The sequence below is a fragment of the Drosophila innubila genome (genome assembly GCF_004354385.1).
Source record: "Drosophila innubila isolate TH190305 chromosome 3R unlocalized genomic scaffold, UK_Dinn_1.0 2_E_3R, whole genome shotgun sequence".
Taxonomy (NCBI): Eukaryota; Metazoa; Arthropoda; class Insecta; order Diptera; family Drosophilidae; genus Drosophila; species Drosophila innubila.
The window spans coordinates 13,495,714-13,521,295 of record NW_022995380.1 but is presented as its reverse complement, the minus strand read 5'-3'; the positions used below and the strand labels follow the sequence as shown (position 1 = coordinate 13,521,295).

The 25,582-nt window shown below is 38.9% G+C and overlaps 4 protein-coding genes and 1 non-coding gene across 5 annotated transcripts; 1 reads left to right on the top strand and 4 right to left on the bottom strand.

The window, feature by feature from the left end:
• Positions 1–231: 231 nt before the first annotated feature.
• Positions 232–2,227, bottom strand: LOC117790930 (DNA topoisomerase 1-like). The gene is made up of 2 exons (XM_034630546.1): positions 2,204–2,227; positions 232–2,144 (listed from the first exon to the last, which is right to left on the bottom strand). The coding sequence occupies exon 2, from the start codon at positions 2,089–2,091 to the stop codon at positions 409–411; it is 1,683 nt and encodes a 560-aa protein (XP_034486437.1). The 5' UTR covers positions 2,092–2,144; positions 2,204–2,227; the 3' UTR covers positions 232–408.
• A 267-nt stretch (positions 2,228–2,494) lies between these two features.
• Positions 2,495–3,699, bottom strand: LOC117790374 (adenosine kinase 2-like). The gene has a single exon (XM_034629810.1). The coding sequence runs from the start codon at positions 3,572–3,574 to the stop codon at positions 2,531–2,533; it is 1,044 nt and encodes a 347-aa protein (XP_034485701.1). The 5' UTR covers positions 3,575–3,699; the 3' UTR covers positions 2,495–2,530.
• A 424-nt stretch (positions 3,700–4,123) lies between these two features.
• LOC117790764 (adenosine kinase-like) lies at positions 4,124–5,271 on the bottom strand. Its single transcript, XM_034630318.1, has one exon. It carries the CDS (start codon positions 5,254–5,256, stop codon positions 4,141–4,143), a length of 1,116 nt encoding a protein of 371 aa, XP_034486209.1. The 5' UTR covers positions 5,257–5,271; the 3' UTR covers positions 4,124–4,140.
• A 3,353-nt stretch (positions 5,272–8,624) lies between these two features.
• On the top strand, positions 8,625–10,542 carry LOC117790521 (eukaryotic translation initiation factor 3 subunit D-2). Its single transcript, XM_034629993.1, has 2 exons — positions 8,625–10,118; positions 10,174–10,542. The coding sequence occupies exons 1-2, from the start codon at positions 8,738–8,740 to the stop codon at positions 10,440–10,442; spliced, it is 1,650 nt and encodes a 549-aa protein (XP_034485884.1). The 5' UTR covers positions 8,625–8,737; the 3' UTR covers positions 10,443–10,542.
• A 3,238-nt stretch (positions 10,543–13,780) lies between these two features.
• Trnat-ugu lies at positions 13,781–13,852 on the bottom strand. Its single transcript has one exon. It is a non-coding gene; the product is annotated as a tRNA-Thr (tRNA).
• Between the last annotated feature and the right edge of the window lie 11,730 nt (positions 13,853–25,582).

Sequence of the window (25,582 nt, the reverse complement as noted above, 5' to 3'; positions counted from 1 at the left end):
AGCTCAGTGGACCAAACATGCCCACATCCCGCGTCCACTGCAACTCGGTATCCGCTTTCACTTCGCTTTGCATTTACACTTGTTACGCAACGCAACGCAATTGCAAAGCTGCCACTGAGAAAAGGAAGCCGGAAAATCAAAGGACTCAGCGGCTCTCATTTTTATTGTTGAAACTAAATGATATTATGTTTAGCACTAAGTTTGATTATTCGGAAAGTAACAAAGCTGAGCCATGATGTAAATATATATTTCAAAGTGAGCAGAGCTGGGAACTTCGAGAAGATGAAAAGATGTTTTTATGACAGATATAAGTTATCTTTTCAGTTATTTACATATGCTTTGATACCAAATATAGAAAGCGTGAATATATAATATTTGTATGTCCCATTAAATAATTACCCGTCTGTGTTAGAAACGGAAATCCTCGTTTGTCGCTCGTATTGCCCATTTAAATTTGTTCCGCAGCGTCGAATTAAAGACCTTCTCAATGGGAACATTATTCCGCTTGCACCAGGCGACCGTGATGCGAGGATCTAGATAGTTGACCTTCGATGTGGTTAGGGCTACATTGCTTCGCACCGAGTCTTTTTCCAGCTTCGCCTTCAGAGTGGATAGTTCGCTTTGAAGCTTGCATAGTTTTTTCTTATTATTGCTAGCTGAATGAAAATGACGTTTGATTCTGCAGCGTTTCTTGAAGTGTACAATCTGAGATTGCTTGACTTTGATGAGTTTCTGCCAGTTGAGCAGCTTAAGGGAGTTGGCCTTTGTCATCGCACGTCGATGATTGCAGAATTGGGCTGCCATGGCGTTGGCCTTGGTATAGACATGGAGTTTCTCATTGAGAGCCAGACAGGGATGCGTGAGATCATCGAGGCGTTTTTGCAGCAGCTTGCTGGCATTGTAGGTGCGAAAAACCTTGGCTGTAAGTCCCTCCATAAGCATTTTCAGATGTCTGTTTAGATACTTTGCCAAAAGCAAATCGAACACCAAATCTACGCTCTGTTTGCCCTTCAGAAAACAACGCAAATTCGCAAAGACTGTCGAGTTGACGGCAACTTTGCGATAGAACTTAATTGAATCCTTGCCGAGAAAGTTAAACACGACCACATGAGGGACTCCTTGCAATCGATTGCATAGCTTCAAGTGCTCAACTCGCAGTGTGCAACAGCCTTCAGTGTCCGCTGTATTCTCCTGCTTCTCGTTGCCCACTCGGAGCATCAGCCTGTCAATCAGATAGAGGGCCACGCCTCGTTGTCGTAGCCTCAAATCCTCCGAGTGCCAATCATTCCGATATGACAGACGTATCATGCGAATATGAAGCGACAAACGTCGTGCCGTCTCAAACTTGTTGAGATCCCGAATGCCTTCCAGCCGTGATGCTGAGCTCAGCCAGATATACCTTTGCTTACCCAGCATCGAGTCCCTCCAGCGTGCCAGCCAGCTGACCTTATTGTTGTGTAACGTCTTCTTCCAACTGTGCCCCTCGGGTGCTGCTGGCGTCCAGCCGTCACTGCAATTGATGGTAATGTCTTCGGGTTGGACTCGTGGCTTAAGCAGCCCGATCAGGGGATGATTGCCACGACCCCGGAATATGCCTGGAGGCTCGATGCGATAGTTGGCGATCTTTTCCAGCTGACCATCGATCTCACAGTAGCCAAACCGATCCATCTCCTCCTGACGCTGTTGCTTCAACTGATCCTTGCTGCAACGGGACTTCAGCTCTGCCGCACGCTGACAATGCTCATGGATCTGCTTAAAGTTGCATAGCGATAACTTTTTGATAAACTCACGTTGATGCGGATGAAGTAATCGAACAAAGCACTTGAAAAAGTTTGATTGCAATATTGGATTTTTTGCTATGTCCGTCTTAAGAATCTTTGCGTAGAGAGTGGCTGCCTCTTCGGCTGCTTCCGATAATTCGACAGGTCTAGACTTGTAGTAGAACTTTACATGCGGAGGCAATCGAATATAAGGTGGTGCAAAGACGGGTCCATTGTGTTTCAGAGTGCGCCATTTGATTGTCTGCTGCTGTCCGGAAACGCCAAGTTCCTGATGCCAGCTGGATTCCGACGATGCTTGTTCCACTGACATTGCTAAGGGAATTTCATCATCTCCATATGGCAAATCAGCAATTACAATGCTATCTTCAGGGGGTACATCTAAGTCTACACTTGAAAGACGACGGCGATTTCTCGATACAAACTTATAGGGATGTGAACTCCTTGCGCGTTTGTTTCTCGTATTTCGGTTGGATTTAACCATTCTCATGAGTACTACTTGTGTTCGATGTGAGTGTGATAATTAACATTACTGGAATAAGTTTAAGCTTGGCAATAAACTGACAAGTGATGCTCGGCTAAAGAGATGACAAGTCTTATAATCAGGAATGGCAAATGTTGGTCTACGTTGTAACGATTCGACTTTCCCTTATAATTAATCAGATAAAAAGTCAGTGGTATTATACTTATAATATTAAGAATGAAAACTTTTCTAATTTGAATTTGATTTAAATTTTATTTCCATCGTCTATTCAAATGCAACATTCTTTGAACCTAGGCAGCTTATTGATTTGCACACCGACAATGCGCAGTACCTGCTGGGAGGCAAAGATTCCCGTTCGGATGCAGTAGTCGAGGGGCATATGCTGTACTAATTGGGAGAGAAAGCCACCGACAAAAGCATCCCCACAGCCATTGGTGTCCACGATGACACTCTTATCGATCTTGGGCACCGGATACTCCAGTATCTTATCGTTGTCTTGAAAACATAGCACCGGACAGACAGCGTCCGTGATCATGACAATGCGAGGACGTACATTATCCTTGGGCAGGGCTTGAAGTCGTTTACCGATCTCAAATATATCGGTGGTATTCCAATCATGAGTGTCGGCAAATGCCAAGGCCTCTTGTTTATTACCAATTATCATATCTGTGTAGGGCAAAATCTCGTCCAGTTGTGGTTTGTGCGTTTGCAGTACAAAAACGGCGCTGAAATTGAGCACAAATGTTTGGTTATTCTCAGAGGACATTTTTGCCACACTCAGAACGGTCGAAGCGTTCACTGCTATAAAAAATCCCGTTGCATATATATATTGTGCACGCTCCACAAGGCACAGATTTGCATCGTCGAAGAGCCAATCGTCTGAGAAATAAGCTGCTGCACCCAAGTTGGCTACCAGCGAACGATGTTTACCTCTCAATATGATGGCACAAGTGCCCGTCGGAGCTTCTTCTCTTTGCTGGTAGAGAGTTTGAACCCCATCGGCCATTGCTCTTTTGCCAATGGTCTCTCCAAACTTATCCTTGCCAACGGCCCCAACGAAATACGCACAATATGGCTTTTCCACAATCCACTGAAAAATTCGCATGGAGTTTTGACAAGCACCACCAGCTGAGTATGTCACATTCTCCATGTTGGTCAGCTCCTCGAAGAGCTGAAGGTGCCTCTCCTCCGCAATAATCGCTGCATTTTCGGGCAAATCGTACTTCTCCAGTAAAACAGTTTCCTCAATGGTCGTGGTTATATCCAGCAATGGATTGCCAAAGCCAATAAGTACACCCTCCGGAATATCCATGACTTGTGTTTGAAATTGACCTGATCTTAGTTAAACTCTCACCCAATTCGAGGTTTGCTATAAAGGTCTAACGAGAGATTTCTTTGGACTGCGTATCATATCAATTGGTGCAAGCCAATCGCAGTGTTTTTTTTAGATTTTAATAAACCATTTTATGTAGACTTTGGAAATATTAATTTTGAACTTGACAACACACAATTTACAGATGGAATGAATAGAAACGCTCTGTACACTTTGTATCTTTGAACCAAAAACATTTTTAACATACAAAATATTTGAAAAAAAAATTTATTTATTAAATAGTACAAAGTTTATTCAAGAAGTATGTAAGTTCCATTTTATTTAATAAAAATAAATAGAATCAGTGTGGACTAAAAATATTTTAGAATAAAAAAAATAAAATTAAGAAAATAGTTAATATGCGAGTCACATTAAAAAACCATTTTATTAGACAAAAATTAATTAAAATTAAATATAATAAAATTGTGTTTTGTATATTGATAACATATATATATGTACAGCTATGACTTTTTATTGTTACAAAATTTTGATTAATAAATTAAAATTTAGAAGCAAATCTCTTTGAATTTAGGAAGTTTATCGATTTGAACACCCACAATTCGTAGTACCTGCTGGGAGGCAAAGATTCCCGTTCGGATGCAGTAATCGAGGGGCATATCCTGTACTAATTGGGAGAGAAAGCCACCGACAAAAGCATCTCCACAGCCATTGGTGTCCACGATGACGCTCTTATCAACCTTAGGCACAGGATACGCCAGTATCTCTCCGTTCTTCTGGAAGCATAACACGGGACATTCAGAGTCAGTGATCATAACAATGCGGGGTCGCTTATTATCCTTGGGCAGACACTGTAGTCTTTTACCGATCTCAAATGTGTCAGAGGTTTTCCAATCGTGAGTATCGGCAAATGCTAGGACTTCCTCTTTATTTCCAATAATGATGTCTGTGTAGGGCAAAATCTCGTCCAGCTGCGCTTTTTGCGTGGTCAGCACAAAAACGGCACTAAAATTAAGTACAAAAGTGCGATAGCTGCTAGAAGATATCTTGGCAACCTTGAGGACAGTTCCAGAGCTGACTGCCACAAAGAAACCCGTCGTGTAAAAATACTTGGCGCGATTCACGACGCACATAAGATACTTGTCGTTCAACCAGGTCTCTGAGAAAAAGGCTGATGCACCCAAGTTGGCCACCAGAGAGCGGTTCAAGCCATTGACGATGACCGCACAGGTGCCGGTCGGAGCTTTGTCATTTGTTTGATAAATGGCTTGAACCCCATCGGAGATGGCTCTCTTTGCCATGGTCTCTCCGAACTTATCCTTGCCAACGGCCCCAATGAAATACGCACAAAACGGTTTGGTCACGATCCACTGAAAGACCCGAATAGAATTCTGACAAGACCCGCCCGCCGAGTATGTTACATCCTTCATTTTGGACAACTCGTCAAAGAGCGGAATGTGTCTTTCCTGGGCAATAATTGCGGCATTTTCGGCCAAACCATATTTCTGCAATATGACATTATCCCGCACGGTCGTGGTTATATCCAGCAGAGGATTGCCGAAGCCTATAAGCACACCTTCCGGAATATCCGAGTCTTTCCTTGAATTTGCTCTACAAGATTTTGGACGTTGACATATTCGTGGTATTCTTAGGATGTGCTTCATGGTGGTTCGCTAAAAATAAACATAGAAATTTTAATTGGACATTGTAATCATAAATTGATAAATTTTGTTGTTGCTATTTTCTATAGTACATATTATGTTCAGAATAAATGATGTTTCATGAAATTAAATGCTATGTATCATTTTCTATCAGGTGGGTTTGCCTATTCATTTATAATGATGTCTAGCGCTACAAAACAAAGCTCTTTAATACATATAATTTATTGCTTAAAATCATATTAGTATTCTTTAAGTAACTATAGAATGAACTAAATTAAGTTTAACATTGTTATAATAAATAATTTAGTATGAGTCTTATTTTTAATTCTTATTATTTTTATTTTCTGTGTATATCTTTAATATTTTTTTGTATTTTTGAGGAGAGAAAGTGTGTTATTTAACCCATTCTTTTTTTTTTTTGTCAATATTTGACCAATTTGGTGTTTTCTGTTCCTTCGGACATTACTGCAAACAGTATAATTGGAGTTTTTATATATATTGTATACGTATATACGTTCTACAGTTGCGTAGGGGGCATGTGGCAGTCGTGCAGTCGTAGCCTATAATTTGAGCTTTAATTACCCGCATAAATCAATCATGAAATATTAATGTTCGGTCCATTTAATATGCTATTAATTGCGATTGCATCTTGTTGTGAATTTTTATGTTTACGAACTGCAATTACTACATACATAATGGTATGATGTTGTGGAAATGAGGTAGTGCCTTGGTTTGGGTTGGCTTGCGTATAAATGACAGACTTTTACTCATTGCCAGTATGCAGTAGATGGGAGAACACTTTTATTTTCAATGGATTTCACGTTCTGGGAAAGGGAATTGAATATTTTTCGCAATAATAAAACATCTTGTCAGCTTGCATCGCGTTGCGCTTGACGAGCAGAGGATGCAATTCCGGCCACCCTGAACGTCCTTGTAATGACAGCAGCAGCGGCAGGCGTAGGACCTGGAGAAGAAGATGCAGCATGGCTGGGAGGTGGGAGGTGGGAAGTGGAGAATGAGCTGGCTGTTCGCTGGTGGATGGAAACAATGGCATGCACAGCTTTGCACAAGTTTTCTTGCATAAATATTAATTTTTATACAACAAAAGCAGCCGCAGCGGCAACAGAAACAGCCGTTGCACAGCCACCGAATGTGGCAACAATACCAGCAACAACAACACTAGGAATAACAATAGCAACATGCGTCGCTTATCGCCTGCATGCGCCGCAAAGTATGCAAGCGGTTTTTCACTCAGTTTCTGTTCCTGTTATGAATACTCTGTGCAAGGCGAAGCCGGGTATACTCGTGTTCGATAATAACTAAATTAAATAAAGCTTGTTTATATTTTTATTATTTTATAATATTTTTTATAACCCAGATGAATGAATACAATGCAATCATAAGTTTTTAACTAAACTATGTATGTTATTATATATAAAATTTAAAAAAACTTCAGTTAAAATCACATCGGTTTTTATATCTGCTACTCATAAAGCAAGGTTTTATTTTGATACTATTGATAAGCATCAACAGCCATTCGATTAAGTCATATTGATATATATAGCCAATCTGTCCGTCTATATAAACACCTAAATCTTAGAGACTATAAGAATAAGATTAACCGAATTGAACCATGTCGTCAACCTGTTTTTATTTGCAGGATATTTGATAGATTGCGATTGCTTTTCTTATATGATACGCGCATATCTCTGGCTAAGTACTTAGTTATGTGTGAACATTATTCTTCGTCGTGTTGCTTGAGTAAACCGCAACAGAGATGAGGAGCCAGAATATAGTTTTTGCTTGAAGTGTGCGGAATGGAGATGTAGCTGGATGCTCGACCGCAGCGGCAGCGTGGCAATGCAGCTGCATAATGTGGCATGTGGTTAGCATTAAAAATGATATGCAACAAGAGCTGAGCTGCATCTGTGTGCAGCGCAAAGCGGGAAGCATGCATTTTGAGGTGCAGGCAGGCAGGCACTGACAGCCGCATGGCAATTATAATCCACACACGACCAGACGCGTACGAGTAGCCACCCAATCAGCACCAGCACCACCCAGCGCACCACTCACCCACCAAAACTTTCACACGCACGCCCAACCGAGCGTATGTGGCTTAAGTGTGTTAACTGTAGCTTGAGGATGCCACGGCGATTGGTGGTTGGGGTTGAGTGCGAGTGACGCTCCTGGTGGTGGTGGTTGGAGTGGTTGGGGTGGTTGGAGTGGTTGGGATGGTTGGGGTGGTTGGGGTGGTTGGGATGGTTGGGGTGTCAAGCAGCAGCTGCCACTGACACACAATGAACACATCAACATGACACTGTCGGCCTGACAAAAGCTTAGCAGCAACAACAGCTAGCTGAGTGGCAACCACAGACACAACCCACAGACGCCCCTCTCCCCCCACCCCCAATGTCCATTCGTTCCACAATCCAAGGATAGACATTCACACGCTCAACGCTTTTTTTGATATCCGCTTCCACTTCCGCTTTCATTGTCGGCACTCTCACATTGTTAGGTAACAAGCTTTTTATGTGATTACCTTTACCTTCTGTTAGTTTTACTATAATTTGGCCTTTACTTTTAACGAGACTGTTGTCAGATTTTTCAGCTTGAGAGCAGCCAACATCCATGAAACTGAAACGTGGCCCCAGTCGAGCATAAAATGCAGGATGCTTCAACATTCATGAGTACTACGTACTACGCATTAGCGTATGCGAGTATGTGTGACTATGAGTACGAGTGTGAGTTCAAAGGTGAGTCTATTGTACTGCATTTTGTTGCTCATTTCCTGATGTTTCCCCAAAACATCCATTTTATTTTAATAATCAGGTATTGAGTTTAATGTTTCCGTTGACAAAACGATAAATAATTATTGGATTTATTCACAACATGGACAACAATTTCAGAAACAAAGTCAGAAACAACTAAATAGAAGTAATTCGGTGCAAATCAAGGACAAAGTTATTTAAATGGCATTCAATCTTCAATTTTACAATTTAATTTTACATTTGTCACCTTTCAAAGATACGAATATATAGATTAATATATTTGAATCGAAAGTATTTACTTACCATAGTTTTATATCTATGATGCGTAATATAATGAACATTGTGGATAGCAAAAAAATGATTGTATTAATAAACCAGCGATATATAGTTATATTATCCATTATAATATTCCACATGCAACGAAGTTCTATTTGATTTTTATCTTTTTTAAAACGTTGCTGACCTGAACGGATATAAACCTTTTGTTATTAAGCTTAGCCAGCAGAGAAATAAAGATCCAAAAATAAAAACAACATTTCTCTTTACATTTGAGAACATTTACAAAATTTTCAAATCACATTGCCAATTCTCTTTAATCAGATGTAACATTTCTGTACTTTAGCTATTTACAATTTAAGCACTTTCTGAAAAATCAACATTTGTAGTATAGAGTTCGAAATCGAGTAATTTTAAGTGAGGAAGAATCAGAAGACATAATGTCGCAGTACGCGCCCTTTATAAAGCCCTACATTGAGTACAATCAGGATGGCTGGGGACCGTGTGAGGTACCCGAGCTGGAGGTGCCCTATCAGCCGTTCTGCAAAAGCGATCGTCTGGGCAAGATCAGTGACTGGATGGTGCCGGTTCAGGAAAAGAAATACGCTAACAAATATGCCTCGACCTTTGGTAGCAATAATAGCCACTATGCGTATTTTCATGACGACGATGATGCCACCTTTCATCTGGTGGATGGCTCCAATTTGCGTGACCTAAAGCCCTATCAACGCAATCGTTATCGTCCCAATCAGCGCAACAATTTGCGTGCACATGGGCGTAATGCACGTGGCAATGCTGCAGCTGGAGGCAGTGCTGGTGGGATTGGCGGTGCCGGACTTGGGGCCAGCAACAAGTATGGAAAGGGACGGGACCTGCGACGGGGTCACATGGCACGTCGTTTTATGCGCAATGCCCCGGTGCGTCTCCGGGAGAGCTCGGTGCTTGTCCGCTCCGATTGGGTGTCTGTCGAGGAGATCGATTTTCCACGTCTGCTCAAGCTGTCGCTGCCACATGTCAAGGAGGGCTTGGATGTGGTGACCTGTGGCACACTGGAGTACTACGACAAGCAATGCGATCGCATCAACGTGAAGAAGGAGCGAACGCTGCAGAAGATCGATCGCATCATCAATGTGCCCAGCACCATCGATGATCCCATCATTCGTCGTCTGTCCAAGACAATGGGCAATGTGTTTGCCACTGATGATATTATTGCCACACTCATGTGCTGCACTCGCTCCGTGTACTCCTGGGACATTGTCATTGAGAAACTGGGCACCAAGATATTTCTGGACAAACGCGACAATGCGCAGTTCGATCTGCTGACTGTGAATGAGACGTCGCTGGAGCCGCCACAGGATGAAGATGGATTCATTAATTCGCCGCAGAGTCTGTCCCTGGAGGCCACATTAATCAATCATAACTTCAGCCAACAGGTGCTCAAAATTGGCGATCAGGAGCCGAAGCACAAGTTCGAAGAGCCAAATCCCTTCGAGACTCCTGGCGTCGAGTTGGCCTCAGTCGCGTATCGCTATAAGCAATGGCAGCTGGGCGAAGATGTGGTGCTCATTGTTCGCTGCAAGCACAACGGAGTCATTAAGACACCAAATGGTGAGCTGCAGTTCCTGTCCATCAAGGCGCTCAACGAGTGGGACTCGAAGGTGGCCAACAGCGTCGAGTGGCGCCAGAAGCTTGACAGCCAGCGTGGTGCAGTACTTGCCTCGGAGCTACGGAACAATGCCTGCAAGCTGGCCAAGTGGACCGTGGAGGCGGTACTCGCCGGCTCCGATCAGCTCAAGCTGGGCTATGTCTCACGAGTCAATCGTAATTATTCATTAACTTTAATCCACAGCTCACTTTACGGTTTCTTTTGTCACAGGCAAAGATCATTTGCGTCATGTGATTTTGGGCATGCAACAGTTTAAGCCACAGGAGTTTGCCACACAAATCAATCTCAATATGGACAATGCCTGGGGCGTACTACGTTGCCTCATCGATATTGTAATGAAGCAGCCGGATGGCAAGTATCTGATCATGAAGGATCCCAACAAGCCGATGATCCGTCTCTATGAAATACCTGAGAATGCCTTCGATTCCGATGGCAACGATGACGAGGAGACCAGCGATGACAAGCCATTTGCCAAGTAAATGTTTAATTAAATGTACATTTTTCTTACACTTGTTTCTTTAAGGTTATATAGAACATATATAATTTATTGTATTTAAATAAAACATTTGTTGCGCAAGAGCTTTGAGTGAACTTGAAAAAATATGAAGTTTGCATATTGTTATTGCCTTGTTGAAGAAGAAAGTTACAAAACGGACTCGATTGGAATTGAAAAGTTGTCAAAAATAAAGACATTAAAGTGCTTTTCTTATCGCTTGTCTTAGTACGCTACTCAAGTAGAGAGAGAGAAAAGAACAAAAAATCGATTTGTATGTTTCAGAATATTAGTATACAATGTCGAATGAATTCTCAGTGTCACTTGACTAATAGTTACCCTCGAGCTGTGAATCCAGATAAATGAGCTTCTGACAGGTCAGACAGGGGAGACAGCTGCGCTTGACTGGCGCTAAACAATGGAAATAAATACAATTTAAATTGAGTTTTTGACCAAGCAGCATACAGATACGTTACATATATGTACGCATGCATGTGTGTGAACGCATATTCCCTCCAACTAAACATTTCCCCTCGCCGGACTCCCTCGAGAGAGTCACAGTTATTTGATGACAACATGTCCGCATCAATCATTGCGGTTCTGCATACAAAGAAATACAAAATAAAACCAAGTTAAATAAATGTTCATTGTCTGCGTGTGTAGTACAAGATGACATTTGACATTTCCACTCACAACAGACACACATGAACAGAGAGTGAGGGAGAGAGTGAGGGAGAGAGTAATTGAACTCTGGACCATCGCCTGTTGTTTAGCTGGAGATGCCTCAGGTTCAATAAATCACAAACTGTAATCAATCAATGCAAATTTCGAGGCAATTTCATCGACAGTGCCACAAAAATATTGTGTAACAGTAACAGAGCCAGAAAGACAAAGCGAGTAAAAGAGAGAGAAAATTCAATTAAATTGTTAAATTGTTGCGGCTGCCATACGATTTAAGTTCAATACAAATTCAATCACAATCTAATTACGTGCCTAATTGCTTGCCTGCCAGCTACTAAGCCCTTGGGATTCAAATCACAAACAAAACTAAACTACAAAAATATTTATATGTATTTATTAACACAAATATGCAAAAGCAAAACCCTTTAATTGTGGCTGCTAAATTAAGTTTTGTTTATGAATAAAAACAATTTAATAGACCATTTAACTCAAATATTTTAATTGCTTCAAATACTCAACTTGTTGCTCATTTGCATATTTCAAACAAAATATTTACACCTGGGACATATTGCACTTTTATTTTGACATTTTCCATAAACACACTAACATGTTTATTTTACATACCATGTGAATTTCTAAACTTTAATACCTTGAGTTCATATCACATAACATTTTAGATACATCAAGTGCAGAGTTTATAATTTAGATAATATTCAATATAGAAATTATAATTATTTGTGCATTAAAATAAAATAATAAAACCAATAATTTGTTGATCAAAATAAAAAAGTATGAGTAATGAATTTGATTAAAATTTTCATTTTAAAATCAAAAAATAACTTTTTTTTTACATTTTTATAATCATAATTGAATTAAAAAATACCAAAAATACTGGAAAAAATGTATTCATATTTGATTTATTTAAAAATAAAACTTAAATATGCGATCCTTGATTAAAGCTTTACATAAATTTGTGTATATGCTCGACAATAGCAAGTAGAGATTTATTGAAATGAGTCTAATAGCAAGTACCCTGTTGTCAAATATTAAATACTAACCAGCTCAGTTCTCAATTTTAAAAGAATATAGTTAGGCCACCTTTATTAAAAAAAAAACATTTTTACTGAATATTTTTTTAATATACTATTGTAAGGTATTATGTTAATTTTAATCTCATACAATTTATTCTTTTCATAGAACTTATTTGAAATAATTGTTATTGTAATTAATATTTTATCAAACCAACTTTTAATATATACTAGAGAGCTAGGGCTTCGCTAACAGGGCATAAACACTTAAGGATTATTCAATTAAAACATTTTGTTTGCTAAATCAACATATCCGTTGAAACTACAAGATGACTTTTGATGATGGTTTAAAGCGGTTGCCACAGCAAAGTTATTGCGCCTGGTTAGCTGCCTCAGTGACTGTTGGCCCTCGACCTCTGCATGTAACACATGTATGGACCGACTGGGCTGCCCTGTGCATTGGGCATTTCAAGGTCTGCGCTTGGCTAACCACGCCGTTGAAAGGCGTTTAACAAACTGCGCAGCAGCAACTTCAAAACCAACTCAAGTGACGCCTCAATGCAAAACTTTTGTGCATTTCATTCTGCATATGCAGGAGTAGAGTTGTGGTGGATTTTAAGGGCTACGAAGCCGTTGGCACTCAGCCGAAGGCATTTGCATATATGCAACCGCAACCGCTGCAGCCTCGTGCCGCTCTCCCTCTTCCTCTCCCTCTCCAGGCAACTGAAACCGAATGAAAAATGAAAAGTTAAGCGTTGAATGAGGGCGACAAATTGCAAATTAAACTCTTTTGCATTTTACACACATGAAAATAGTTGTAAATAAAAATGCAACTTATTTCCACAACTGTAAATTGAATTTAGTTTCAGTTTAGTGCAAATACTCAACTCTCCCCTTCCACGACTCCAAATGCTGTAAGTCACTACAGCATCGTTTATATCTTATATTCCTTAGAAATTTTAATATGGTAGCTAGCGGCCTTTTAACCGTTTAAGCAACAAATCTGCCAAATGCCAAGCTTAACCTCCTGCTAGCCACTTGTCCTTAACCGTCCCCCTTCCACACAGATTTGTAAAAGGACGTCAAGGATAAAAGTCCCCGTAGCGTTTTCATTTTACTGCGAAATTTGAAAAAGAGTTAAGAATTGACTTGAAGTATAAACTTTTTGGATTTCTCGAATTTGCGTTGCCTTTTGGCATATTTAATTTGGCGACTTCTGTCAGTTGCGTTGGCCCAAATGACATCGGCCATGTCCATTTTTTTTGACTGTTTGCAAAAGTACTGTTAACTTTTTAAATGCAGCTCATTTTAATATCATTTGTCAAACCAACTTTTTTCCTAACAATCCAGCAATAAAATTGCGACTTCACCTTTATGAAAATGTACAAAAGTGATTGTGGGGATATGTTTATAATGTTCATTGATTTTACATGATAGAGAGGGCTCACTTTACACATTATACTGAAATGTATGACAATATATTTGCTAGAAACCTCGATTTTCTTGTTCTTTATTGTAAATATTTTAAATTAAACCAAAATGTATTTTGATTTTATATTATACATATAAACTATAATAAAATATTTGGCGCAAAAAACAAAAGTTATTACTAAACTGCCTCCTGTGAGGATTGAACTCACGACCCCTGGTTTACAAGACCAGTGCTCTGCCACTGAGCTAAAGAGGCTACTTGAATCATGCCAAGAAATGTACTCAGAAATGAAACAGATACGTCGGTGATCGAGAACTTTTAATAATAACCTACGATATCAGTGATAACAGCTGAAAAAACAACTGTTTGCTCAGCAGTGCGCAAAGAGCAGTTGACAATCGCAATACAAGCATTTGTCGTTAAGTAAATTAAAAGAATAGAATCGGTATTCGGGCCAATCAATAGATCTGCCGTCTTCGATTTCAGAACTCCTGAACTTGAAATAGAACACAAAAGAATATGCTTACTTTGAAGATTCAAAGATTTCACACTCACAATTCCGTTAGGGGGTTAAAAGACAAAATAAACTTTAGTTTTGTAAATCACCAAGGGGAAACTGCAAGCCGCAGACCGAAAAACAAAAAAGTCAAGAAGAAACGCAAAATTTCACCGTCAATTTGCAAATCTGTAACAATAGTGATAATTTTTCTTAACCGCTGAACAAAACCATAAAACTTTTCCAAACATTTTGACAAAGTTTTTGGGCATCCAATTTGATGTTCCTTGCCCTGTTCGGAACGAAGCGCAGCGCAAAAGTTTTGAAAAATGTTGAAAAATATTATTTATGCACAGCTGAAGAAAAAAGAGCCAGAGTAAAAAAATGTGAATATAATTCGACGGGCTTATGTAAACCCTAGGCCAAGAGCATAGGCGGTGGCAAGGGGAACATAGCTGCAGTCTGCCGCTTCGGTATGTTTAAATCATTCATATTCAGTCAGAGCCACAGTTTGAGGGTTTTGCTTTGGGTTAAGAAAGGAAAAGGGAGAGGAGAATGGAAGAAAATCATTGCATTGACACTCTGCACAATGACTGTAAAAAGTTTTCGAACAGCCGTCCGTCCGCCTGCATTTCATGATGGGTAAAGAATTATCGCCCTCCAGGCCGGAAATCATTCCTGCTTTCCGGCTGCAACTCACACAGATTTCAGCTCCCTGTTGCCAGCTTCTTACAGCCACAGAACATTTTTCATAGCTCCAGCTGGGACTTCCAGCTGGCAATTGAGTAACTTCTGTTCTACACATTTCTAATTCGTATCCTCGCCATAGACATTCGCATACCCCCATATCCCGGAGCCCTCTTCCTTTCAAATCCTGCGAAGGCAGTGGGCGCATTTGGGAAACTCGATGCCAGTGCCATTGGCATTCATCCGGCTGCCGTTGTCTGCATCTGTCCATTGACTGAGCTGATCTGTGGATAGCGGGTCGAAAGGTTAGGTTCAGCCCCATTTGGGCATGCCTAGCGGGCAGGGGGGAGGGTCAAATGGAGCGAGCTGTGGGGCTGTGTCAGAGTGTTAGCCAGCTGGTTGACTCAAATTAAATTCATTGAATAGTTGTCAAAATATTCGAACGGTCGTAATTGGATTTTTGCTCGTGTCACATGTGCACATTGCACTTTTGAATAATTTTATGTAAGTTTAGGACACTTTTGTTATCAATTGAAAAATCTTCTCTTCTCAGAGGTGACAAATTGTATCCGAAAGCTTTACAAATTGATTGAAGTTTGACAATATTATGTAGGTGTCTGATTCATTTCGATATGCATATACGATACATACTGGTCTGATCAAAAGAGAGCATCAATTTATTTGTGTTGGCTGAAATTTATTGTTTATAGATGAAAATTCAAACGTATTGATTTTATCTTGTTTATATTATTTACATAATACTTTATGATTGTGCTTCTTAGTATGCTCGCTTTTTTTTTATTATTTTTCTGAGTAATATTCTTTTTGAGTGAAAGATATCAAAAGCAAGACTCTCATTCCACATGATCTGATATTTGTGATTATTCTAATCAGGTTTTTTTTGTGGAAAACTCTGACTACAGAGCACGAAGATACGGGAGTCACAGGAGAGGTAGTGTTACAAAGTGTGGAAAAAGTAAATCAACAAGTTGCTGAAGCTCAACGCACACCGTCAGAATATTTTAAGCTCGACGAGCTCTTAACTGCTTAAAGTTTTCAACATAAATATTAAGTATACGCATGGCGATACACGCACAGCAATATGCACAAAGCATAAGAATAAGGCAGACGAACAAAAACCAAACCAAATTCAAGAGAGGTAAAAGAGGAAAACAGGTGAACAACAAAGTTGATTTACGTTTTTGTTTCTTTCGTTTTCAGTTTCTTTTGTGCATTTTGCCAAAAGCATGAAAATCGATTACCTGTGCGAAATGGAATACATCCAAGTATACAAATTTGTTTGTATGTGTGAATGGGGGAGTTTCGCAAGAAATGTGTGGCTTATTGGGGAAAGAAAGCTGATTGTTTTCAGTAAGCAGACTTTGCATAAACGAATGTGAATACATTTGAACAAAATAACATTCAAATTACGAATAATACGAGTATTCCCTAAGGTGTCTGAATCAAATGCAAATGCGAGACAATACAGCTTAAATGTTTTTTGATTTCTTTTAATTTCACATTTTCTACAATCGACAGGACACTAAGATATATTGGCACTCCAAGCCAGTCAGACAGCCAACCAAGCAGACAACAATCCGTCAGATACAACTCGTTGATTTCGATTTGGATTTAAGTGCAACTATCTAAAGTTTTGCAGAGGATGAGGGACAATTTGCAATGATTTTGTTCAATTGGTTGCCATCGTCTTGGCACTTTGTCTTGGCAGCTCTAGGACTTATATTGTACTGCATACTCTAACAAAGAGTATTACGCCCAGCATCAATGGGAACATGACGAAACTAGATATTTCTTATACCAAAGGAATGTGATTAATTTCCAAGCCAGTCTCAAAAAGTATATGATTAAATTATGTTTAGTTTGCGACGTAATTTTAATTGATAACATTAGACAAGAGTATGCAAACTGCGGCATAGACAGACTATCTTATCTTTTACATTTTTTATTTTATTTAGAACAAATTAGGTTTTATCTATCTATGTCCTTGGAGTGTGCAGGCCGTGCCCAGCAGCTGATGCGTTGACAAAGCTCCGGATGATGCTGTTCTTGGCCAGTCGTCGTATCGGTCACAATGTTAGCACAACACAGCACACAGATACATTTGCAGCTAGAGCTGCAGGCACTCCTTGTACTATATGTGTACACTGCTGTGTGTTTGCACAGAGTTTCGCACAAAATTAAATTCCAGTCCACCCAGTGTTCAATCTTTACCTCACTACAATCTGCGGTGAGTTGCAAGTATGTTGGCTCTGCAAAATTTCCAGCATTGCAACAAAAATGTAAAAAGAAAACTTGCAGCACATTTCCACTTCAGCAAAATTGACCCAGAGTCGGTTAAAAGGGTCGCTGGCAACCAACGTGTGTGCATACGCTCTATTCTCAGGCTCATGTCCAGACACTCAATCTCGTTGTCATTCGCCAGTGGAAGTGTCCAGTGGAAGTGTCAAGAAAAAGATCAAGTGCAACACTTGTTGGCGTCACAAAAATGCATCTCAAGTTGATTTTGATAAAGTTACGCGAACTATGTGAACAGCTCTTGGCATCTGCACAGATTTCTAATATTTTCCCCTTTTTTGGCTCTTATTTGAATTGGAAAAGCATGACATGCAGAAGGTTCGGGTAGAAAATGCTCAACAAATACTTAGCACATTTTTGTGTGAAATATGAATACAAAATTTCGTATATTTGACCAGAGATTGTTTAGTCAGCCTCGCAAAATAGATTGAGCTACTTGTATCTTAATTTCTTATTTGTTTTTATCCAATTTCTCAGTGATACCTCTAGAAAAAATAAAGAAAAACTGTAGATGGAAGATAAGAACACTCTATTATGTTTTATATTCTAAGGCATCGTTAAAAGCATATTATCATATATTTATAATCTCAATGTAAGCTTTGCATAAAACATTTCCTTTAAGATTTGTTTAAATAAATATTCATTTGATTTATTTATTCAAATATTTTAATCAGAAATAATTCACATGAACATAAATCAACCGGAAACGTAATCAAATGCATAACAGCAGTGTTGTCTGAAATATGTATTTTCCTATCAAAATCAGCACTCCATTAAAGTTTCGAGTATTTTAGTATTTAATAAAACTTATCTTGCTCATGGCGTAATTTTGATAGCATTTTGCAACGTTTATATTCTGTTAAATAATATTATTATAGTAAGTCATGATTGTAATTAGTCAATGTAATTTTTTTATGTCGAGTAAATTTAAATTCCATGCAGAACATGTTCTTGGTGCTTGCCTCCATGCTGTCATATATTTTGGCCACCCCAGCCATATAACTTATCTCGTGTCCTGGCTGCCGTCTTGCTAATACATATATCATATTTAATGTGTCTGAAATTCTTGTTGTCGTTCGTCCTGTCTCTCTTTTTTCACCATTTTTAGTTTTTTTCTCTCTATTTTCCTCTCCCTTATTGCCCTTTTTGCACTTACTTCCGCGCTTTAATGTCCACCATAAACTCTGTTTAACGGTTGTCTTTGCCAAAACAAAATTCAAGTGATACCTCATCCTCTACCTCCTGTTCCCTTTGCCGCTCATTTATGTCTCAGTCGACGCATGAATGAGTGTGTCAAGTGCCAGGCGTTTAATGAGCTGATTTGAATTAAATTTTATGTGCACAAGCGCATTAAAAGCGAAACTGGTTCCAAGTTCTCCAACGTACATATGTATTCGCATCTAGGAGACACATATACGTACATACATACGTGTCCCAGCAAGAGTTTTGGGTCACAACTTGACTGACTAATTAGTTTGCCATTAACTTTAATATGCTTAAATAAACTCTTTCTGACACTTTCCATGCGATGAATTAAGTTAACTCATTGCACTCTTTAATAAATCTAGGAACGAAGCAATAATTTATTTGGCATTTTTAATGAGAATTTACATTTTCTATATTTATGAGACTTAACGGTTCAGGTAATCAGAAAGAAGCAATTATTTAGCATATCGTACATATTTTGTTATTTATTTGTAAATTTACATAAACGATGAATTTAATATTCACACTGCTTGTGTCGCAAAATCTACAAACAGTGAGTCTCATTAAATAATTTACGCTAATCAGCAAAAATGAAACCTACACTTACACACCTACATACATTTCAGCTGGTTGTTCTAGAGGGGAATGAAGGAAGCTGGTGGTGGCGACGCCTGTCAACTGAATTTAACATGACATTTGCTTAATTTGAATTTAAATACCTTCTTCTTGTGCCCAGAAATTCTAGCGGCAAAAACAACAGCAGCAAGAGCGCAAAGTAGATAAATCTGACACACAAAAATGTGGCAATGAGAAAGGTAAGCAGGAGTAGGGGGGCGAGGGGCGTGGTAAGGGAAATGTTGCTGACAAAAAAAAAAAAGGAAAATCTAGCAAAAATAAGCGAAAAACATGTTGGACGAGTTCTGAATTGACGTAGCGCAAAGGAAACACCAGTGTTGTGAGTGTGTGTGTGAGTGCTGGTCACATCACCTGGTTGCTCTCTGGCCGCTTACTAAATAAGAAATTATTATGAGCATGCAGAGCAATGTTGCCGTGCCACAGAAACCAGCAGGGCCATGTTGAGCATCCGCTGACACACACAGACACAAGCACAGACAGGAAATGCCACACATACAAAGGCACAAAAGCACACACATGTGTGGGTGTGTTAGGGTGTGTGTGTGTGCTGACCAACTTTCATAAACGACAAAACAGACAGACAAACAACAACATTTTCCAAAAAAAAAAAAAAACAACACTGGCGTGCCAAAACAAGCGCATAGACACGAAAAGGGAAGTTGACCGCTCGCCGCCTCCATTTGTCTGCATGAGTATTGGAGTGTGTGTGTGTGTGTGTGTGTGTGTGTGTGTGTGTGTGAGTATCTGTGTGTTATTTAATGTATCCTGGATTTATTGCGCTGTTTCCTTGTTGTCGCTGGCCGCTACAGCGCATTAAATGTATACAAACATCTTCTCTTTCTTTCATGCCAGTTTCTCTTTTACTTATTTTGGCTTTGTGTGCGTGTGTTCATGTTGCATGCCGCTTGTCAGTGTTTCGCTAGCTTCCGCTTGGTCTTGAAACCTGCAAAAAAAAGCACACATGTCCTTATGCAGATGTCTGTCCGTGTGTGTGTGTGTTTTCCTGCCCCTGGCTGCATTTTTGCAATTTTCAGCATGGAAAAGACGTCGCCTGTCTGACATTATTATGCTGCAACGGCGACTTGCGCCCTAAGGCCCGTCGTGGGTACTTCCGGCCAGGCCCTCTGCGTCTAACAGCCGATACATAGACAATGCAACAACCCAGTATTAAATGTAGCTATTTCGGAAAATATCTTATTATTATTAAATAAGCTCAAGTGTCGAAATGATTAATTAGTTAGCAATCAAATATTATAACAAAGCGATCCAAACTGTGTGTTTAATGAGATTAAATAAATTTTGAGTTAACTTTCTATAAGAGACATCCTTAAAGTCTTCACAGAACTCTGGAGCACCTTTAAATAAGCTATGTAGTGCTTTTGTTATTCTACACTCCAAAGACTTGATATCTGCTGGTTTATATGACTTTTTCTTTTTGTAGTTGTCGCATTGCGAGGCAAAGTGACAGAAAGAGTCTTAAACTTTGTGCTCTGCTTGTGTCGGCCTGCCCCAAAGTGCATCTGGGTCTGATTGTGTTTTGCAATACAAAACTTTTTTTGCCAGCCAAACGCTACCAAAGGCACAATGTAGCAAACAAAGAGAGATAGAGAGAGACAGAGTAAGAGACAAAGAGAGAATGCATGCGACACATAGTTAAACATAAACAAATGACACTGACACTGTCACACGGGGCGTATGATTTCTCTTGTTAGCTCGCCCTTGTCTCGTATTTAGGAAGCCATAAACAAACCAACTGACATGCATGGATGAATTGTGCCAAGGGGTGAGGAGATGGGTGAAAAGTGCAAGTCAAAATATCTAATCTCAGTCAAACCATTGTCTGAAAGGTCTGTGACGGTGCGTTGTCTACATCTGATGATACAAGCTCACCTTTTGCGGTCACTATTTGTTGTGTGTGTTGTGTGCAAGTGTGTCACACAGTTATGTAATTTGACACACTGCTTCTTATTGAAAGTTTGGCAGCACATAAGTTTTCCTTTCATTTGTTTTTGGGTTAAGCTCATTATATGAGTTTTTAAAGACGACTCAATTTTAAATCTTTTTCTTTTCTTAAATTTGTTTAAAAGTTTTAGAGCAACTTTAAAAATTATTTATAATATTACTTAAGAATTATTTACCTTAGAAATTCAATTTCGATATAAAGAATTTATCTGACTTTAACTATTTAAATGCAAGAGAAGACTTTTAACGTGTAAATTAAAGCTAAAAGCTAAACTTAGCTTAGATATATGCAAGTGTTTAGCTGATATAAACTTTTCAGTAAAGCCAAAAGTTCTTCACAAATTCGAATGAAATCAGAAAATTCGATGGAAGACACTAAATGCAGAAATCAGGGCACTCAGTGAACGCGTTTAATTTCAAATGCCATTTAATGTGTGAGCAACTCATTCTCTTTCCCACTCCCACTGTGCGTGTGTGTGTGTGTGAACGTATGTGCAAGAAAAGTGGAAAGGAGTGAGGGGGGTGTCTGTGAAAGCATTTTATCCCATAAGCGACCGCATTACACGCTGCATTGAGGAAAAGCTAAATGACCGCAAGTAACACACCTACCAGAGCCGCAACCCGGTAGTTCCCGTACCCCGTACCCCTGCCCCCGGCCCCTGTCTGTCTACACACAACTACTTGACGGCCGCTATACTCATGCTCCCAACAGACCCCTGCTCCAATGACATGCATGCCTGCCAACATTCTGTGGCATGAAGACCAAAGCAGCAAAGCAAAGTTTACTTTCGCTTTAAGTAGTCAGTCATCAGGCAGCTAGGCACAGCGGGTGTGGCACGTCGTCAGCAGCATTCTATGGCATCCGTATAAAGGCAACCAAACACATACACACGCACACATACCCACACACATGCATAGCTCATGGCAGTGAAGCGACCAAGTGCAAGTGCATCCTACCCCCCGCCAGTCAGCCGGAAATAGCTTGCTCGGCACTCGAACTGTTTGCATTATGATGCTCCCCACTCCCACTCCTACTCCTATTGCTACAACTACGCCTCATTCGAACTGAACTGTGTTTTCTTTGGTGAAACAGCTATGGAGTAGCTCGATCAGCAGCTGCCCATTGGTAAATTGACATCCCTTCGGACCACTTCCACCACAACAGTCGATACTGGCAATGAGCAAAATGGAATTTGTCTTGCCTGCCACTGACTTCGTCTGACGTACAGCAATTTGCTGCACACAGCACGCAGTCAGGTCTTGGCCTACTCAGACCAACTCCCAACCCTTTGAGCGGTAATAATTTCAAATGAGATACTGAGATACTGAGAAGCCCAAAAAGCCATCTTCAACTGGGCTAATGAGTTGATGCAACAGCCTCTGATATTTGAATTTTCAGCTTGATGTGTTCTTTAATCTGTCAGTTATTTCTTTTGATCGTCATTTTTTAAGGGTTTACCTTGCCGACAGGTATTTTAATCATACCAAGCATAATTATACTAAGCTAATTTGATAGTTCCTTTATTTTTCAACACACATTTCTGTGTGCTTCTAGTGGCATATTTGTGGTTGGCTTTTTAAATTTATGCAACCTTTGAATAAAATTATGTTAAATTTTGCAAGAGTATGTGTGGAGTGTTTGCGAGTGTTGCGGTTGTAACCTTTACAGGTAATTATGCTTATAGACTTATTTAAAACATACTTTTTTTTGTCAGAGTTTAACCAAAATTTTCAACTGCTAAATATTACTTGTAAATATGTAAAGCAATGTGTTCATCAGATCAACTTAAATCAATCCGATATCGAGGTTAAGAGTATTCTTAAAATAAGGGAAAATTCAAATCCATTCATATTTAAGATCTGTAAAAAAAAATACATTTACCCGATCTCACTGAGATTTAATAGCATAATTTTATTCTAACAGGTTCAATATTCTATTTATTTTAAAAACATTTTTTAAGCCTTTGACTTTTTATGCCTTAAAAGGAATTAAAAAAAAAAGGACTTTCCAAAGCAAAAATCGTTCGTAATAAATGATGTCAATTAGCACTATATTGAAATTAAAACAGCAAAAATAAAAACTATAACGGTTTAATTTTCTTTTTTTATTAACGATATAAAAATGCGTTTATTTTTAATTGTTACACTCAATATATATTCTTTGTATAAATGCCTTCCTGTTTCTATCAAATATTTTCGATCAAATTTAAATATTCAATTAGGTATTTCCCACATTTCTAGTGACGTTTTTCCTGCGAATACATATTTTGCACTGCCAAGAATGTTGAATGAATGAATCGAATGAAATGATAACATGCTTCAAAGTATGTTTATATTTTCATATAAAAAATGTTCAATTCACAAAATTTCAAATTGTGTGAAATACTTTCTGGTACATTTTTGTATTTTTTTGATAAATGCAGTTTGATGACGAAATATTGAATATGCAATTTGATGCGACAAATGGTTCCAAAATGTCCAATGCTCGAAAATATTTTATTTCTATTTGCCGTATTTGCTCCCTGTTCCCCTCAGTGCGAAGGCACTTGACATTGATGCGAACATAGTATCAGAGAAATGAAAATGTAAACAAAAAGCGGCAAACGCAACTTTTCATCAATTCATTTGCATTTATTACAGTTTGTTACCATCGCCGAAACTGTTACGAAATGCGGCCAAGAGCGAAATCGTATGCTGAATTATTCATATTTCTACCAATGTCCAGCGACCTTAGATACGAATAAAAAAATTTGCAAATCAGCTTAGCACATGAAAAATCGGATGTGAAGCACATCAATAAGTTAAGCCGAAGGGCAGAACTGTTGCTGAGAGAAATAGAGCTTGAACCTAAAAAAAAGTTGCACTCATTTGTAACAATTTATTTGATTTCTACAAATTCTTGGCCGACTCTTCTCCATTTCTGAGTTGGCTCTTACCGTTTTTGCCTATTTGACTTCTACTTCTTCTTCAGCTCTTTCTACTTCATCTTATTTTTACGTTCTATGCAAAAACGCTTTTTATTCAATTTTCTGCTCACGTAATATTGACAAATTATTAGCGGGGATTTTTGATAGCATTTGGGGCATGTTTCCTTTTTACACACAGACAAACTTACAAACACAGAACGGAAAACTCAGTTGGCGCTTCAAATTTGTACATATACCAAGTACAAATACTACAAAGAGCATAATATACTTTTACAGTACATTGTAACGAAATGAAATAGTACCACATTTTTTATTGTTATAAATCATCAATATTTTTGGTGCTATTTGTGCTCTAGTTGTTACAGTTACATTTAAATTTGCTATATAATTATATCAATCATATTTCTCTATAGAAATTTTATTGTCTACAGGGTATGTTCACGTTGAGCATTACCCAGTTGCGCTTATTGTAAATGTTGTTGTACATTTATAATAGTCTAGCCATAGGTGCACCTGACTTGAAATTGGCGTTTGTGGGCTTTGTTTTAAATGTTGTATTGGCGCGTGTGGCACTCTACCTTTTCAGGCTACATTTTGGTGTTTGAGAAACATATTTAAATTGATTATTGCCCCGCCCTAGCAGCAGCTTGGCTAGCATGCGCCCCAAGTAAACAAATTTTTGTGCAAATATTTGCTATTAATTTCTATAGGCAACATTTTTGTGTGCGACGCTTAGGCAGAAATTAATAAAATACTCGAACAGACGCAAATACTTCTCAGCTCTCTCTCTGTCTTCTGTCTCCCCATTGGCTGTACAAAGCCAAGGACAATAAAATTTTAATGTATCAATTAATTGACATAAATTAGCCGTGCGTTTATTACCATTGCCAGGCAATTTCACAATTTGCCACCTTTTTATCTGCTTCATTCAAATGTTCGAACACCTTGTTATATTGCCATTCAGACAGACAGTCCGCTGTCAAGCATTTAACAGTCCATTAACAGCGACCATGAGAGTGCCTCCATTGCGCCTGCGTTCGCCTTGCTGTTAAAACGATGTTAATGTTGTTGCTGCGTCAAATCGCAGAGAGCTCAAAACTTCGGCACTTAAGCAACACGAATGAGTATGGCATCTCTTATTGGCCCGTTGACACATATTTTCTAATTGGAATTTCCGTTGCAATGCACACGCAGCATACCACAACTCCAACAATTTTGTCATTAGAGTTAGAAACGGAAATCCGTTTGAAGATATTCTCATAATTTGTGATTGTATTTACCACCAAATAATCAAATAGCTTCATCAGCACAGCATGACTTTACTATAACGAACATCCTTATCGTTATAACATATATTTGTATTTTATTAAGATCTTTTTGTATTGAAAGTAGGACTCGTTGAGCCATTTTCAAATTAAATGCAACTCGCATTTCTATTTAACAAGTATCTGTGTTATTCTCAAGAAATTAATAAATCTCTCAATTATTTAAATTTGCTTATATTTCCAAATGATTTCATCAACTACCAAACGTAACATATTTTTTGCTTAAAAGCCAACCTTTAAGTCGTTCAAGCATGAAAATCAACCCACAAAAATGTTTAATTGAATTTGAAATCTTTTGAATGCCACAAAACTAAAGGAAATGAGCAAAATTAGCAGGCAACTTGAGACATGCCTCGTGGCAAGTTTTGTTATGCTAAATAGCACACACAACACACAACACACACACATACACACAATCATACCGCGCTCA

Coding starts and splice junctions, on each gene's coding strand:
- LOC117790930 (XM_034630546.1), bottom strand. CDS start 2,091: ATGTCAGTGGAACAAGCATCGTCGGAATCCAGCTGGCATCAGGAACTT.
- LOC117790374 (XM_034629810.1), bottom strand. CDS start 3,574: ATGGATATTCCGGAGGGTGTACTTATTGGCTTTGGCAATCCATTGCTG.
- LOC117790764 (XM_034630318.1), bottom strand. CDS start 5,256: ATGAAGCACATCCTAAGAATACCACGAATATGTCAACGTCCAAAATCT.
- LOC117790521 (XM_034629993.1), top strand. CDS start 8,738: ATGTCGCAGTACGCGCCCTTTATAAAGCCCTACATTGAGTACAATCAG. Junction 10,119..10,173: donor CTATGTCTCACGAGTCAATC/GTAATTATTCAT, acceptor CTTTTGTCACAG/GCAAAGATCATTTGCGTCAT.